Source organism: Callionymus lyra, chromosome 1 (genome assembly GCF_982586985.1).
Source record: "Callionymus lyra chromosome 1, fCalLyr1.hap1.1, whole genome shotgun sequence".
NCBI lineage: Eukaryota > Metazoa > Chordata > Actinopteri > Syngnathiformes > Callionymidae > Callionymus > Callionymus lyra.
Window position 1 is genome coordinate 11,584,189 of NC_141818.1, and position 15,697 is coordinate 11,599,885.

The 15,697-nt window shown below is 41.1% G+C and overlaps 3 protein-coding genes across 3 annotated transcripts; 1 reads left to right on the forward strand and 2 right to left on the reverse strand.

Moving 5' to 3' along the window:
• Positions 1-249: 249 nt before the first annotated feature.
• Positions 250-7,739, reverse strand: mvk (mevalonate kinase). The gene is made up of 10 exons (XM_087793426.1): positions 7,453-7,739; positions 6,527-6,674; positions 6,309-6,453; positions 5,068-5,223; positions 3,797-3,900; positions 3,657-3,702; positions 3,458-3,548; positions 2,270-2,389; positions 2,042-2,195; positions 250-609 (listed from the first exon to the last, which is right to left on the reverse strand). The coding sequence occupies exons 1-10, from the start codon at positions 7,528-7,530 to the stop codon at positions 458-460; spliced, it is 1,194 nt and encodes a 397-aa protein (XP_087649552.1). The 5' UTR covers positions 7,531-7,739; the 3' UTR covers positions 250-457.
• A 201-nt stretch (positions 7,740-7,940) lies between these two features.
• Positions 7,941-9,438, forward strand: mmab (metabolism of cobalamin associated B). The gene is made up of 9 exons (XM_087799997.1): positions 7,941-8,069; positions 8,322-8,380; positions 8,457-8,550; positions 8,618-8,675; positions 8,759-8,831; positions 8,885-8,982; positions 9,041-9,105; positions 9,177-9,236; positions 9,303-9,438. The coding sequence occupies exons 1-9, from the start codon at positions 7,969-7,971 to the stop codon at positions 9,385-9,387; spliced, it is 693 nt and encodes a 230-aa protein (XP_087656123.1). The 5' UTR covers positions 7,941-7,968; the 3' UTR covers positions 9,388-9,438.
• A 751-nt stretch (positions 9,439-10,189) lies between these two features.
• Positions 10,190-15,379, reverse strand: aldh3b4 (aldehyde dehydrogenase 3 family, member B4). The gene is made up of 10 exons (XM_087800126.1): positions 15,296-15,379; positions 14,946-15,141; positions 12,737-12,847; positions 12,364-12,484; positions 12,212-12,297; positions 11,276-11,357; positions 10,827-11,216; positions 10,605-10,771; positions 10,446-10,545; positions 10,190-10,389 (listed from the first exon to the last, which is right to left on the reverse strand). Exons 1-10 carry the CDS (start codon positions 15,361-15,363, stop codon positions 10,190-10,192), a joined length of 1,521 nt encoding a protein of 506 aa, XP_087656252.1. The 5' UTR covers positions 15,364-15,379.
• Between the last annotated feature and the right edge of the window lie 318 nt (positions 15,380-15,697).

The window sequence follows — 15,697 nt, forward strand, 5'->3', positions numbered from 1 at the left end:
AATAAAAAGACCAAAATGTTTTATGGTGTTTGACAGATTACTCCTTTTATTTTTTATTATAAATTAAATTAAATTACGTTATTAACATGAAAACAGTTCATTTTAAAAGCATTTCTGTGGTTGAAAAAGTTGTATTTGTACCCGTCATTTAAATGAAATAATTATTCAAATGAATGAAAATACATAATTGTTGTTTTAATACCCAAATATTAATGATTAATAATATAACTTAATTGGAAGGTTTTAAAAAAAAAAAAAGTTAATATTCAGCTCCAGATCTTCCTCAGCGTCAGACATGATGAGCGTGAGTGGAGCTCTGAAGCCATCTAGCGGACAATAAGTGTATTACATGAATCTAGTTAAGATGTTTAAAAGTGGAAGTGAGCACATAATCGTTTTAAATGTCCCAAGATTTCATTGCGGTCTTCCAGAAGGCTCACGGGTCGCAATTCTCTGGTCAACGACGGTCTAAAATCCGCAGGATATCCTCCTTCACGGAGAGAGGGGAATGTTCCTGGACCCCCGGCCCGCCAATACTTGTCTCCCAGCAGTCAAAGCCACAGTCTTTCAATTCCTGAACCGTACAGTGGACGACCGAGGAGTCGGTTTCTGAGAAAAGAAAGTGTTTTTTTTGAGTGAAGAGACGTCATGTTTCGGTGTTCAGTGGGTGGAAGAAGTAATCAAAGAATCTCTGCTCAAGCAAGTACAGAAGAACAAAAGCACTTTTAACAAGTTTCCTCAGCTATAAGTCACACGAGCCCCTTCATTCAATAATCCTCCCGTATGAGCACTTCTATAGGCCTCCAGGCATGAAGAGGCTTTTCTAGTTTGTTTTGACAAAAGGAAGTTGATGAGATTAAACAAGCGTCTTATCTGTCAATCAAACTGTCGTCTCTCCCGACGAGAGAAGAAGTAAAAATAGTTTTTGTTGTCAGAAGCGTTTAAACGCATCAAATTGCGCGTCCCTTTAATCGCGGTGGCATCCGAGCGACTCGATCGTCTCTTAATGTATTCCGAGTCGTCATTAAGAATGTAGAAGCTCGTTTCCTCCCTTTAGCTCCGACGTTCACAACGTCTTTTTTCCCCCCCAAGACTCCTCCGAGGACGCTCGTCTCTCCCGCCCATCATCATCATCAACTCTTGGTTAGCGAGACTCTTTGTTTAGATGCTGAAACAATCACAGCAGGGATGTGATGCTACTGAGCAGATCGGAGTAAACAAGCTTTAAATGAATACAGGATGCAACGAGGCTCGGAAGAGGAACGTAGGAAAATAGGAGTCGTTTCAGATGAAGCTCGTCCATCACAACGATGTGACAAAGAGGAACTTTCAAATAGATCTCCTGCTGGATCAGTTGTCCAGGAAGAGTCGTGGGTCAAGTGCTCCAGAAACTCAGGCGAAACCTCTCGCTGCAGAACAAACGAGTCGCCCAAAACACACTTACGGTGATAAAGTGGGGAATAAAATCAGCGAGCGAGTGCTTAAGAGCGGAGCTTAGTGTCGCCTTTACACTTATTTTTATGTTCCCCGCATCCGTCTGCGCTCCAGTCGAGAGCAGGCGAGGCTTGCTTTAGTTAGTGGCCTCCTCTGCTCCATTGTTCATGGATAGAAAAGCACTCAGAGAGCGCAGACTTCCACCAACACTGATTATATTTTGATTTGATTTTATCTAAAGAATTGAAAAATCATTGGTTGTAGTTAGCTCAGTTGGGCAACAGGTGGCGGTAATTCTCCAGAACTCACTTGTGCAGATCACATAGTAGAAGCGAGCAAGAACTGGAGCGTGATGAATCTTCAACTGAGTCGTGGATCCAGATGGTGATTCAAAATACCATCAAAATGCAATTATTTGTTCTTAATACTGTTATGAACAATTTCTGAAAGTTTTGTTCAAATAAAATCCTCTGTTTTTTAACAACTACTAGGTTTATAAACGTTGACACTTTCCTGTTTAATGTCTGAATTACCGAATATAATTTATCCTAATCTTCTATTTTCTAGTTGATACGATCTGGTCTCAGAAGGTGTGAAGGACAGGTACCTGGTCTGAGGAGAGTGATGCCGCAGCCTCCACCACCGGCGCCCGTCAACTTGCTGTGGAGCCCTTGAGCAAGCGTGACCCGACACAGCACGTCCAGGGCAGGATGTCCGACTCCCATCACGTTCAGATGGTGCTGGTTGATGTCCATGAGCTCCTGTTGAAGAGGACGGGTCGTGAGAAGTGCCATCGAAACACCAGGAAACTTCAGACGCTCATCGTGTGTTTTACCTCCAAAATACTGTAGTGCTCGCCTGTGATTGGCTCACAGGTCATTTCCACGAGGACTTTCTCACAGGTGCAGGAGACGGCGTCCACCGAGTCGAGCAGCGGGTTCATGATGGAGGGGAACTGGAGGGGATGACAAAACACATCTCCATGACAACAGAAAAGTAGGACTGGGTCCTGGACTTCGTTTCTTTTGTAGCACCGACCGAAACAATTTGAAAAACAAAGGAGTCCCAGAAAATGAGGGAAAAGCCTGCACAAATAAGAATGTCTCAAGATGTTTCTTGAAGGAGTCAGTAGATCATCAAACACAGAGAGAGAGGAAGATCGTTCCAAAGCTTAGGAGCAACAGTCTGGAAGGATTTCTCTCCTCTGGTCCTGAACCGTGTTCAGGAACCATCAGTAGATTCTGATCCACAGACCTCAGAGCCCGAACTGGGGTGTAAGGCTGGATCAGATCACTGATGTAAGGAGAAGTCTGACCATGAATAGATCTGAAAGTAAGAACCAGAATTTTAAAGTTGATCCTGAAAGAAACTGGAAGCCAGTGAAGAGTTTTAAGGATCGGAGAAATGTGAGTTCTTCTACTAGAGCAGGTCAGAATTCTCACTGCAGAGTTTTGTATTAACTGCAGGCGAGATAGCTGAATAAGACGGAACTACAGAACACCAGCGAAGTCTAATCACTTTCTGAATATTTCACAAGAAAACTTAAAGATCTCCTGTCAGCAAACAAATAAAAACATCAAATTAGGCACGTTAAATACGATCATAAGCTTGTACAGTTTGTGTGCGAGAAGACTGGTTGGTTTTCATATTCAAAATGTACTTCAAACTTATAAGAGCAAGTTTTTACGACGAGTAAGAGAAGACTGTGTGAAGACTCATATTAGAGGGATTAACACGAAGCATTGGAGGTGGTTTCTACTCGACTTATGCAGACTTGTCCTTTCACAACACTGCCACAACACAATCAATGATCCTTCACGACTGAGGCAGGAACTCTGCACACCTGCAGCTGTCACCGCGGCAACCGCTCGCAGGGGCGCCCGGCTAAGAGTTTAATTTCAATATTTATGACGGCACTCTCCCCCGCCGGCGCTGGAGTGTCTGCCATGCAAAAGCATCGCCTGTTATATTAATTACAGCGTCTGCGGGTAACACGCCGGGGGAGGAAGAAACCATTTAGTACCTTGTTAATTTTGTCCTTCACCTTGGCAACGAGCACCTTGGTGCTGCGCGGGACTTTGGTGTTGGTGAGCAGGATCCTTAACAACGGCACCCTGGAAGTCAAACACACAGCAGGCGGTTCAGTGACCTTCGTCTCCTCGTTGTTGTTGATGATGGATGTAGATGTGCGGCACGCCGGGCTAAATCATCGGTGTCTCTACCTGCTCAGAGGAATTATCTTCCCAGCGAGGAACCTCAGCATGCCGCCTACACGTCGGCAAGAGGACGATGAATAACAATGCGGTGTTCCTCGACATTCAGAGGAGACTCAAAAACAAGACGTCTCCGCTCGTTCGCTCACCCCAGGTCCCGACGGCATTGTCGACTCCAGACGGGTTTCCGTGGATGATCATCTCTCCCTGGAAGGCCCAGCTGTTGATGAGCTCCAGCTCCTCCTGACTCCACCTGCAAACACTCCAGTCACTGAAAACCTTCAAACTAATAGTTGAAATACTTTCACTTTATATGAAAGTTATTGTGAAGAAATCGTAGCACTTTTAAATCAATATTTAAGTTGCCGACGGCTATCAATAGCCGTTTTGCTTAGTGTTGGTTTTGCATTGGTTTGACTTTTTTTGAGGGAGGTATAAATAATTAAATCAGACGAAGAAAACCAGCATAAAATGAAACCTCGTTTGCAAGGTGTCCTTGAACGCACCAGGATTGTGTTCCACACTCAACACAAACATTATAAATAGCAGTGAAAAAAAAACAACCTAAATAATACTTGACAACAAACAAAAAAAAAAGAACTTTCTTATTTTCAGCCTAAAGTAATCAATAAGTTCTTTTAAATTATGTTTTTCAAACAAGACTAATTAAGAGTAGTTTTTTCTCCTGGAAAATGTTTTAATATAATAGGTGAAATACACTTAGTGTGCAATGCTACTACACAAAAAAAATATATATTATACAGTAAAACAAACTTTTTCTTAATGAAATTCATTTTTCTGGATAATACTTTAAAGCTAGCAAGTCATCTGTTTTTCTTTGTGTTTTTTTTCTTTGGGATTTAATTGTTTCATCTGTGAAATATATATATATATATATATTTTTTTTAATTTATATCTGTATATTTATTTATTTTTATCTGTATTTGTAATTGCTCTTTTTAAATTTAACAAATATTGTCTGTCTGATTAGTTGATTTGTCATTTCAATTTTCATTAGAATACTTGAACCTTCAAATATCTATAACTACAGAAAACTTCACAGTGCCTCAGTAAAATAAAAAAAATTAAAAATGAAGTAGTATGACAGTGTATTTAAAAAAAAAAATCTTATAAAGTGAGCGTGTGTGGAAAGTCATTTTTAGATGCTAAAAATGTTTTATGTTGCAACCACTGTGGGAAAAAAAACCTGAAAGCAACATAAATAAACATAGAATTGATTTCTTTAGATTTGTGTCAGACTTTCATCAAGTTTTTCAGGATCAGATCAAACAATAAGACAGAGTTTTGCATTTATTGAAAAGTTTGTGAAAAAAGAAAAAAACAGCAGTCACTAAATAAATATGCAAGCGTGCACATGCGTGTGCGTGCGATTAGGGCGCCATGATTTTGTCCAGATTACCTGCCAGTGTGTTCACCCTCCTTCATCTGGGATGAGATGGCTCCACTTGCACTCAGCAAAGAAGCAGCCAAGCACACAGAGTAGGCAGCGCTGGACCCCAGCCCGGCTCCAGTGGGCAGCTCCGACCACACAGACACCATCACACTGGGAAGCTCGCTGGAACACAAACCACCACAAGTGTTCTGATGGAAACGGCATCACTCCGGCACCAGAAATATTCAACACAATTCATGCTCTCAGCGAACAAGTGCAAGTTTGGTGAGCTGCTGTCAGAGTCTGGCCGACGGGAGGAAACTCCGGACTAATTGTCCGGCTCTCCGGGGAAAACTCCCCAGACTTGTTCAAGGCTCCGGTGTGGCCCGATGCCAGACTCTCATTAGTGGCCATCCTGTCAGAACCCATCACCTTTCCGACACGCCAACAATGTGTCAGCGTCGATTAAACCTCCGGACAACCTGCAGGGTTAATGTTCCCGAGCATCTGCCGGCTTCACAGCTGCACCGAAGTGGAGAGTCTTCACCGCCGTGCTAATGCATTTTCGCAAGGGCAACAGATTTTTCTGAATCTACCATCAGATACTGGACCATTTAACATCCTTAACCAGTCTTTACCATCCTCCTCTGTGACACCAGGCTTCAGGTCCTCATTTACTGCATCCATGAAACCTTGTCTTGTCTTCTTCAATTCCCGTCAACTACAACATTCTTTATCTAACATGTCTCCTGTTTTTCCTCCTGTCCAATTGGCCACTTTTTCTCAGGGATTTTCAATATGTTTTGTCCCGCTGATTTATTCATGTATGGTGTTTCTGGTGGCACCAGTGAATACCTGAGCAGCAACATCTCTTACCTCACTCCACTTCCCAAATAAACTTTTATATTTGAAGCAAAAAAATTAACATTTTGACTTTTCTTTTTCCATTTTATGGAGTGTCATGTGACCACCGAAGTGCAGGAAGGACAGCGTTTTCATATGAGGTACTAGGATACTCTTTGCGGCTAAAGGAAGGTAAAACAATAGACATAAAAACAACCTTTTTGTTTGGTGAACAAACCTACACAAGGACTATTCACAAAGGAAAACACTGAATTTGTGAGATTGTAGTTACACTGTTCTGACACTAGGGTGAGCCAAAAACACGTTCTTTTCTTTTTAAACACAGATTTAGCCTTAATTCCTACATACTTTTTCATGTATACACATATTCGTAGCAAAATCGAGTACTATAATAAATCACTCACCTAGATCCAAACAAGGAGAGGTAGATGTAGAGAAAAGATATAGAAGCCATATTGCAAGTATCCAGGTTTTCTTTTGTCACACCGACAAACTCGCGTATTCGCTTTAAAAGCTCAGAATCAAGACGTTTCATGTCCTCCCTCTTATCTGTGGACAAAGTGATTGATCGATTCAACATATCAATCGAATATTCTCCATTGTGTTAGTGATCAGTACTTACTGTAATTATTTGGAAGAATCTCTTTCAGTTCTTTCAGGTCATAGTAGAGAAATGTGTTGATATTGGGAAGACAAACGGAGACTTTACCGTCACTAGTGGATTCTAACTTTAAATATGTCCGAAGATTGAGACTGACGGCGAGGGCCACCTGTGGAGAGAAGAGCGAGGTGATGAGACCATCATTCCCATTTGGATTTAGGAAAAATACAGTTAAATAAAGAGTAAAAGAACAGATTAAAGTCAAGAAAAAACATTTTTATTTTAATCTTTACACTTCCTACACAAGAATGATGTTATTAGGTGTTTGTATTTGAAATAGATTCAAATATTTATTCATGCATTTTCATCCTCTCATCCATGGAACCATATCTGTTACATGTAAGTAAGTAAGTAAGTAAAGGTTATTTGTAAAGCGCCTTTCTAGACCAGGGTCACGAAGCGCTTTAACAATCAAAAACAATACACAGTTAAAACATATACTTTAAAAGATCAAGACACACAAGACAAACACAGGAGTCCTAGAAAATCAGGGAAAATCATGCACAAATAAGAATGTCTTAAGATGTTTCTTGAAGGAACATATATATATGAAGGAGGAGTCTGACCATGAATGGTTCTGAAAGTACCAGAATTTTAAAATTTATCCTAAAAGAAACTGGGTGCCAGTGAAGAGTTTTAAGAATCGGAGAAATGCGAGTTCTCCTACTAGAGCAGGTCAGAATTCTGCAAAGTTTTGTATTAACTGCAGGCGAGACAGATCCTTCATGTTGAACGTTTCTACAGATTTGGGGGACAGTTGAGTGTGTTGCACATGCAAGTAACTGTACATGTTCAGTGCTTTTATTCTATATGTTTTTGTTTTATTTTGGATGGTGTAGATTCTCTCGAAGTTAGATCAACTTCAATAAGTAAACAGTATACATTACCTTTCCGTGCACAACCGCATGTTCCCCGTGCAGGATCGCCTTCCCTGGAGCAGACACGATCAGATCCCGGACCTTCATTTCTGAGAGGATTGACACCAGGATGATGTTGTTGTTGACACTTAGCTTAGCTTCCTCACGCTAACGCTAATCCTCTTGAACCGAGGAGAACCTTTAAGTAGAGCCAGCGGTTTAAAGACGATCTTCGGATCCAGACCTGGACCAGGACGTGCACTTTATTAGACCCACTAGTCTGGTAAGTGTTGGAAAGTTAAACATCGTGCCATTAGAAACACAGCTGACAGCCTGGGGGGGCGGGGCGAACATCAGTTTAACACCCAGCATCCAATCAGCAGCATTTACTATAAGCCATGTTTCCTATTGACCAATCGGAGCTCAGTATATTCCACCTTGCGTTGCATTATCCAATCGCACCATATTATCACCCGCCCATAAACTACGAGAGGCCAAGAGGGTAAAAATAGCGAAATCGCATTTGCTACTTGTGTCCTTGCAAAAATGGCTTTATTTGTTAGAAATACATCGAGTGTCTGTTGTGTTTTAAGATCGTGCAGGTTGTTGTATCATGGATCAGCCGGACACACGATAACAAAAAGAAGGTGAAGACAAACACTGCTCTTGTCATAACATGTGTTTATGTATTGACTTAGCTTGTCCTGCTACTTGAACCTGTTTGGTAAATACAAGCTGTAATGATGAACACAACATGTTTATGTTAACATTAATTTAAAGTATCTAACGTCGTTTTTTAAATTATACATGGAAGATATTTGGATCAGCGAAGGGAGTACCCAGAGATGCTCTGCATAAATGACATTTGTTTTGTAACCTGACTCCTCTTTTCTTGACAGTTACACGACAGAAGGAGCCACTAAAATCCCCAAAATATACACCAAAACAGGAGACAAAGGTTGGTGTTTTTATGGGTGAACTTGTAAAAATCTATTAAGCATCAGATGAGATATTGAACCAATGTCACGTGACAGGTTTCTCGAGCACGTTCACTGGGGAGAGGAGGCCAAAAGAAGATCAAGTTTTCGAAGCACTGGGAAACACGGACGAGCTGTCATCGGCTATCGGGTAAGAATATTCAACCACATGTTTTATAACCTAGTTGACGTGACCTGGATGTATTTATCATCCTCAGCCTGGCCAGAGAGTTCTGTCTCGACAGGGGCCACACGTTCACACACCAGCTGGACAAGGTTTGAGCAATTTCGGTCTAAAAGAACTCATTCATTAATTCAAAAATACTTTAAAGTACATGTTTTTATTCTTGTTGCTGCAGATTCAGTGTGTTCTGCAGGACTTGGGATCAAACATCGCCACACCCTCGTCATCAGCGAGAGAAAGCCACACAAGTATGCGATTGTAGAGACAGTTTTATCATCTAATAACTATTGTTCGTTTAAAGAAAGAACCAGATTCCCGGGGGGACCGATCGTTGAGCTGGAAAGTTGGATTGACACCTTCACGGAAGAGCTCCCCCCACTGACCAACTTCATTATACCTGTGAGTATTTGCAGCTCAATGATTTATCTTTGTTTGTTGAAATATACTTTTGCTCAAGTCTGGAGGGAAGAGCAGCGCAGCCCTACATGTGGCCCGGACGGTGTGTCGCCGAGCAGAACGCAGGTTTGTTCACGTCAACAACTCTTTATTCTTTTTCTCTCCATGTGGTTTTATTCTCTTTATTTCTTTATTAGTGTTGCTCCAATCGTGCGCTCAGGAGAGGCCGATCCAGAAGTTGCCAAGTTTTTAAACAGGTCCGGTTGTAATTATCAAAAATGCAACTATCAACCATGTGTTCTCATGTGAGAATCTTCGCACAGGTTGAGCGACTACCTGTTCACGCTGGCCAGGTACGCGGCGATGAAGGAAGGTTGTGAGGAGAAAATCTACAAGAGACCAGAGTGACCTCGACTCAAACGAATGATTGTGATGTCCAATGATTAAACTTTTTCTTAAATTATCAACATTTGTGTTGGTTTTTAAAAGATTTAAAAAAAAAATTCCGGTTATAAAGTTGTAAAAAGAAAATGTAAAAAGCATAATCCTTTAAGGTCTTTCATTATTTTACAATCAAAATGTTTTTATAACTCATAATATAACGTTTCTAACCATTGTGTTGTCTCAGGGTCAAGGTGAACGACCTCAAACACTGCATATACTGTATAGTCATGGAAGCGAGGGCGGTCATATACGTTGACCCAGAGACAACACAAGGGATACCACAAACACATTTGTTTTTGGGGTCACCTTGACCTTGAGATAACACAAGAGTTAAGGCAATGCCAAACTTTAAATAACATTACGAAAAATACATTTTATTTATCTTATAATTAACCTATATTTTTACTAAAATGTGATAAAGATGGAAATAAAGAAATACAGTTGAAGATTGTAATATTAATCAGATTCTACTATTAAAAACAAGCAAGTTCTCAGATCTACACGAGTTGGGAGGAGCTAATGTTAGCATTAGCTCCATTGCAGCATGAAATGAATCTAATAAAATATCGAGAAATCGAAGTTTTAATATGATCAACTAAATATTTCCAAAGATTTTCACACATTCTTGACCTTTATGTCGACTTGTTATATATTTATTCAGAATCTCTTTAGTTTCTATTTACTGAAATTATCCCCACTTTGACTTTCACGCTTCAATAAAAATGTAACCCGAGGACGTCTCTCCCTGATGACCTCACACCAGGGCTCAGAGGATCTGACACCAGCCCTGACTCTTCTGCGACAGCGAGCTGGCCCAGGTCAGCAGGGACAGGTTCCGGTCTTCGTAAGGAGGGTAGCGCAGGTAAGTCACGCACTCGAACGCGCTGCTCCGCAACAGGCAGGACTTCCGGTGCGAGAAGGTGTCGAAGCTGGCTCGTCCGTGGATGGATCCGATCCCGCTGGTGCCTGAGGGCGACGACGGTGAAACACTTGTCGTTCTGAACGAATGAGACTCGACTCACCGACGCCACCGAAAGGCAGGGACGACATCAGACTCTGCAGGACGCTGTCGTTGGAACAGAAACTCCCGCTCGTGGTTTCAGACATCAGCCTGGAGACGACCTGCAGGGTGAAGATGAACACGATCAGAACCTGGAAGCTCTCGCTTCCACCCGAGTCACCTCGCTGTCGCCGGAGTAGACGTAGACGCAGAGAGGCTTCTCCTGCTTGTTGATGAAGGCGATGGCGTCGTCCACGCCGCGCACGGTCAGAACGGGAAGCACGGGTCCGAAGACATCCTGCTGCATGATGGGATCTGACCCCGTCACCTCCGTCAGAACTGTGGGAGCTTCAAGAGAGGATCGTTAGTAAAGAAAGCGTTTCGTATTTTGAGCGACTCTCACCGATATATTTCTCTGCCTCGATGACCTGCCCCCCCACGGTGACCTTCCCTGACCTCCACAGCAAGTCTCTGATGCGGGTGAAGGCCTCCAGGTTGATCATGCGGCCGAAGCTGCGCGACTCTCTGGGATCGGTTCCATAGAACTTCATGATGCAGCACTTGACGGCCTGGATGAGCCGAGCCTGGACCTCCTCGTGGCAGAGGACGTAGTCCGGCGCCACCAAACTCTGGCCTGCGTTGTGGAAGCGGGCCCAGGAGATGCGCTGGGCGGTCGCCAAGATGTCACAGCTGCGGTCCACGTAGCACGGGTTCTTCCCTCCCATGATCATAGTGACGGAGGTGAGCGTGTGAGCGGCGGCCTGAGCGATCTTCAGCCCGTCGTCCTTGTTGCCTGGACGACACAAACGTTTCATTGGAAATAATCATCGTCACGACGACGTGGAATCTTACCGGAGAAGAAGACGTGATCAAACTTGAGCTCCACGATCTCAGGGAGGTCGTCCGTCGCTGTGAGGATCACGTAGAAACATTCCTGCCCGAGAAGATCAGGTTGATGGATCATGACGACAACAACTGCATCTGATCAGCTTCGATATGATTTATTTTGGGATATTTCCATCTTTTAATCTGAAGGAGGAGAAAATACTTTTTCTTTTGCTTGTTAAAAGGCTATTGTCTGGTTCCATTATCTAACTTATTTATAGTGACCTTTAAACATGTTTACAATTTAAAAAGAATTATACATTTACAAAAATGTAATTTAATAACTATTGGAACGAGAATATCAAACTTCATGTGGGAAAATATTCAATCTCTTAAATTAAATTATAAAAAAAAAACGATTTTAAACATTCTAATATACAAATTAGTGATTTTAATTATTTACTTTCAATATAGAAATAAAAAATAAAATTCATATTTATTATCAAACATGTACTATATTTTATTCATACATGTCTAAATGTCTCAAATGTCTACATTCTATTGTTTTGCGCTTCTTTTTTTTCCCCGTTTTATATTTTTAAGAATTTATGATTTATGATTTTACGCCTTTTTCTCATACTCATTCTATTTAATTACAGATCCCTTTCTCTTTGTCACATTATTTTCCCCATTTTTACATTTAATTATACTTTTTTTTTCTTCCATTTTATTTGAATGAGCCCCCTCTTTTAATCCACCCCAAAAAATGTTTTTTAATAATTTCTTTATAAATGATTATAATTCTTATATTTCTTTGCATCATTTTGTGAAGGTCATATTTTTGCTCATTTTACTTCTCACCTTATTAAGTATGTGCATCAAAACTACATACATTTGTCATCTTACAAGTGACTTATGGAGTCGAAACAGTGTCACCATCAGTCCTGAGGTCACGTGACTCACGTTGTCCAGGTAGTGCGGGATGAGTCGGTGAAGAAGTTCCGCCGTGTGAGCTGCAGCGTCGGCCGGTCTGATGACGGCACAGTTTCCTACGACGGGGATTTAAAGTCGGATAAGTTTTTTTTTTAAAGTCCTGAACCCCAGGGTGGACCCACCTGCTGCTATAGCGCCCACCAGTGGCACCAGGCACATCTGCACCGGACTGCACCAGGTCCCCATGATGAAGACCACCCCGAGAGGTTCACTGACCACCACACACTGATCCAGCGTGGTGGACTTGACGCCAGAACAAACCACACGTAAGATTCTTGAGTTACATCCAGCTTCATGCTTTAGAAGGTCAAAGACTTATGATTAATCTGCTTCGTCTGGTTTCACAGAGTTTCTTTGTCACAGACGGACGGAATGTTCTGTGAGATAATCTGGTTAATATCAGTCGAACTGGGTCACCAGGTTATATAGCCTTCAGTATACATTTCTGCTGATGGAATGTTTTAACGTTGATTCGTGCACGTGTGTCGCTCTCACCAGGCTCTTCTCCACCTGCCGCGGCTGCATCCACTTCTTCAGGTTGTTGATGGCGTGAAGAGCTTCGTTCTTCACCAGGATCAGCTCGGACACGATCGTCTCGAACCTCGGCTGGAGATGAAACCACGGTTTAAGAATCGATTTCACTGACTTTCATCACTCGTTGGGCATTTTTTGCCACCGATATTTGTCCAGCTTCAACACAAACAAGTTGATTTTTTTCAGTACTTGGGCCACAAGTTTACACAACACTTGCACGTGAGCGACTTAACCTCCTGACCCCGATTGAATTTCCTTCTTTTATTGACTCATGACATAGAAAAAGAGTTTAGACTCGAGCTCTTATAAAGAGTAAAACAGCTGAGACATGATATGGAATTAAATTGGACTTAAAATATAAATTGTGTTTATTCTGAAATTAATTTACTCTTAATTTTAATTTGAAAAAGAATAATTATTTTCTTTCTTTTTGACTTTAGATAAAAATATATACATTTTCAAAGTAAGTGTATAAAAGAAATAATAATACAATTCATCGCTTTTAAAAAGTCAATTGTAAATGTCTTGTGAATCTTTTGAACGTGTGTACTTAAGTCTGAATTTGTTCATCTTATTTTGTCTATTGAATTATGAAGTTTGAATCCTGTCTTGTACAAGACATTGTAAATGTGTTCATGAATATTTGATTATTTTTCTGCGTATTGTTAACGTGTTTTCCACATGAGGGCCACATATAATTCTACTTTAGGGTGTTTAAGTAAAACAAGAGTCATCAGAATATTGAACGGTTAAATTTAACAGTTAAAATCTTCAAATATTTGTTTACAGTAATTTGTAAATTAAAGATGAATCCGTTTAATTTAAATATTTGAATTGAAAAAATGGAATATTTACAAAATGAATTAATTTTTTTAACACTTAATTTTGTAATTCCAATAATACAAAAAATATATTTTTCTAAATTCAATATTTTTTCATTTAAAGACTTTTGAATTCTATATAATTATATATACATTTTTTTTAAACTTTTTGGCCAATCATCAAGTCATCAAGGGAACAGAAATTTCTGGCAGCATTATTATACGTGTATAAGAAGGGCCGAAGTCGCCTCCACCTCCTGGGGAGACTGAGGTCCTTCGGAGTGTGCAGACCACTTTTAAGGACCTTTTATGACTCCGTGGTAGCCTCTGCTATCCACTACGCTGTGGTCTGCTGGGGAGCAGGCAGCACGGACCGGGACAGGAAGAGACTGAACAGGCTGGTCACGAGGGCCGGCTCTGTCCTGGGCCGCTCGCTGGACTCGGTGGAGGAGGTGGGAGAGAGGAGGACACTCTCCAGACTATCCTCCATCAGGGACAACGCTCTTCACCCACTGCACCTGACCGTGGAGGAGCTGGCCAGCTCCTTCAGTGGCAGGCTCAGGCACCCCCAGTGTAGGACGGAGCGTTATAGAAGGTCTTTCATCCCAACTGGTGTCAGGATATTTAACTCTCTACTTTAAATATCCTGATGCTAATCCGTAGTGTGTTTTTCTTCTCGTGTGCTTTTTATTTTATTTTTTTCCATTTTTTATTTCTATTTTATTTTATTTTTATTCTATTTTATTTTGTTAATAGTGTCAATTTCTAATTTTGTAAATAATTTGTATATTTTTAAGATCGTTTTTATTTTCTTTTGTATTATCTCTTTTATTATTTCTTTTTCCTTGCACTTTATTTTTTTCCAACTGCGCTGTTGTGAAAGTGTGTTTCCCCTCTGGGGATGAATAAAGCTTTTCTATTCTATTCTATTCTATACTTGCATTTTTATATGGAATTTAAAAAAGCTATAAACAAATGATTATATACAGAATTTAACTTTTCTTTTTTTATTATGGGAATTACAATACTTAACTCTATGTGTAACAATAAATAATTAATCCAGGACATGTTTGATTTTTTTCTATTGAATTATTTAAAAAAAACAAATTTAACCTCTTATATTGATATATTAAAATATTGAATTCTATTATTCAATAAAAACAAATTTAATATACAATTTATTGAACTCATTATTAAAAAAGAAAATGCTTAAAAAAAACATTAAAACAATTCAAACCTTTGAAATGTTAAATAAAATCATTCAATATTCTGACGACACTTCCACAAGACAATGTGAACTCACTGGTGAAAGGTCTGAAGACAAGATAGCTCGGGTTTGGGGGTCTCACCTTGACAAGGTCACGTCCCAGAGCCTCCACGAAGTCGCACTCGTGCTCCTCCACCATCCGCACCAGGGCCTCCAGCTGAGTCACTCGGAAAGTCTCCTTCACGGTGCGTCCGGACTGGAAGGATCCTCGGGCCCTCTTCAGCAGATCCTCGCACTGAAGCGGGTACATCTTGAGGAAGGGATCCCCGGGGCGGGTCCTGCAACGACCAGAACCCTTACATCCACCGTGAGTTAAACCAGCACAATGTTCCTGCAAAGCTCCTGGTCTGCTGAGAAGATTATGTTCCCTCAGAGGTCAATCATCTGACAGAAGTGTGAGTTGATCAAGAAGAATGTTGAGGTTGAATTCACCTGCGGAGGGATTTGAACCATCGAGCCGGAGAAGGACTCGGCGACCCGCTCATGTCCAGGTCCTGCATCAAAGTGCTGAGCCGGTCCAGGAAATGAAAGGTCACCACGTAATCCGGCCCACGGGTTGCCCGGGGCAACAGAAAATTAGGATCTTAAAGGGAAAAAAACTGAACACTTGTTGACAAATCGCACAACAATATCAACACAAAGGTGAAAACCACACGTGATGTTTTCTATAGTGTTTTAATGTTACAGGCCTGAAGAATCGTACACGGATCGTTTCAGTTAAAAAACAGGATGTTCTGGAGACAGGAGTTCAAGGTCGAAGGTGATGAAGCGACATCATTACAGCGTGAACCTCCTCAGAACCTCCTCAGAACCTCCTCAGAACCTCCTCAGACA

What these genes read in the sequence shown, in the direction of transcription:
- mvk (XM_087793426.1), bottom strand. Translation starts at nt 7,530, where the DNA reads ATGAAGGTCCGGGATCTGATCGTGTCTGCTCCAGGGAAGGCGATCCTG. An exon ending in CTCTCCTTGTTTGGATCTAG is followed by an intron (nt 5,224 to 6,308) that starts GTGAGTGATTTA and finishes TTTGTGTTCCAG; the next exon opens with CGAGCTTCCCAGTGTGATGG. An exon ending in CATCACTCTCCTCAGACCAG is followed by an intron (nt 610 to 2,041) that starts GTACCTGTCCTT and finishes TTCTTTTCTCAG; the next exon opens with AAACCGACTCCTCGGTCGTC.
- mmab (XM_087799997.1), top strand. Translation starts at nt 7,969, where the DNA reads ATGGCTTTATTTGTTAGAAATACATCGAGTGTCTGTTGTGTTTTAAGA. An exon ending in CACCAAAACAGGAGACAAAG is followed by an intron (nt 8,381 to 8,456) that starts GTTGGTGTTTTT and finishes GTCACGTGACAG; the next exon opens with GTTTCTCGAGCACGTTCACT. An exon ending in GAGCTGTCATCGGCTATCGG is followed by an intron (nt 8,551 to 8,617) that starts GTAAGAATATTC and finishes TATCATCCTCAG; the next exon opens with CCTGGCCAGAGAGTTCTGTC.
- aldh3b4 (XM_087800126.1), bottom strand. Translation starts at nt 15,363, where the DNA reads ATGCAGGACCTGGACATGAGCGGGTCGCCGAGTCCTTCTCCGGCTCGA. An exon ending in TGGTTCAAATCCCTCCGCAG is followed by an intron (nt 15,142 to 15,295) that starts GTGAATTCAACC and finishes TGGTCGTTGCAG; the next exon opens with GACCCGCCCCGGGGATCCCT. An exon ending in TGGGACGTGACCTTGTCAAG is followed by an intron (nt 12,848 to 14,945) that starts GTGAGACCCCCA and finishes TTTCATCTCCAG; the next exon opens with CCGAGGTTCGAGACGATCGT.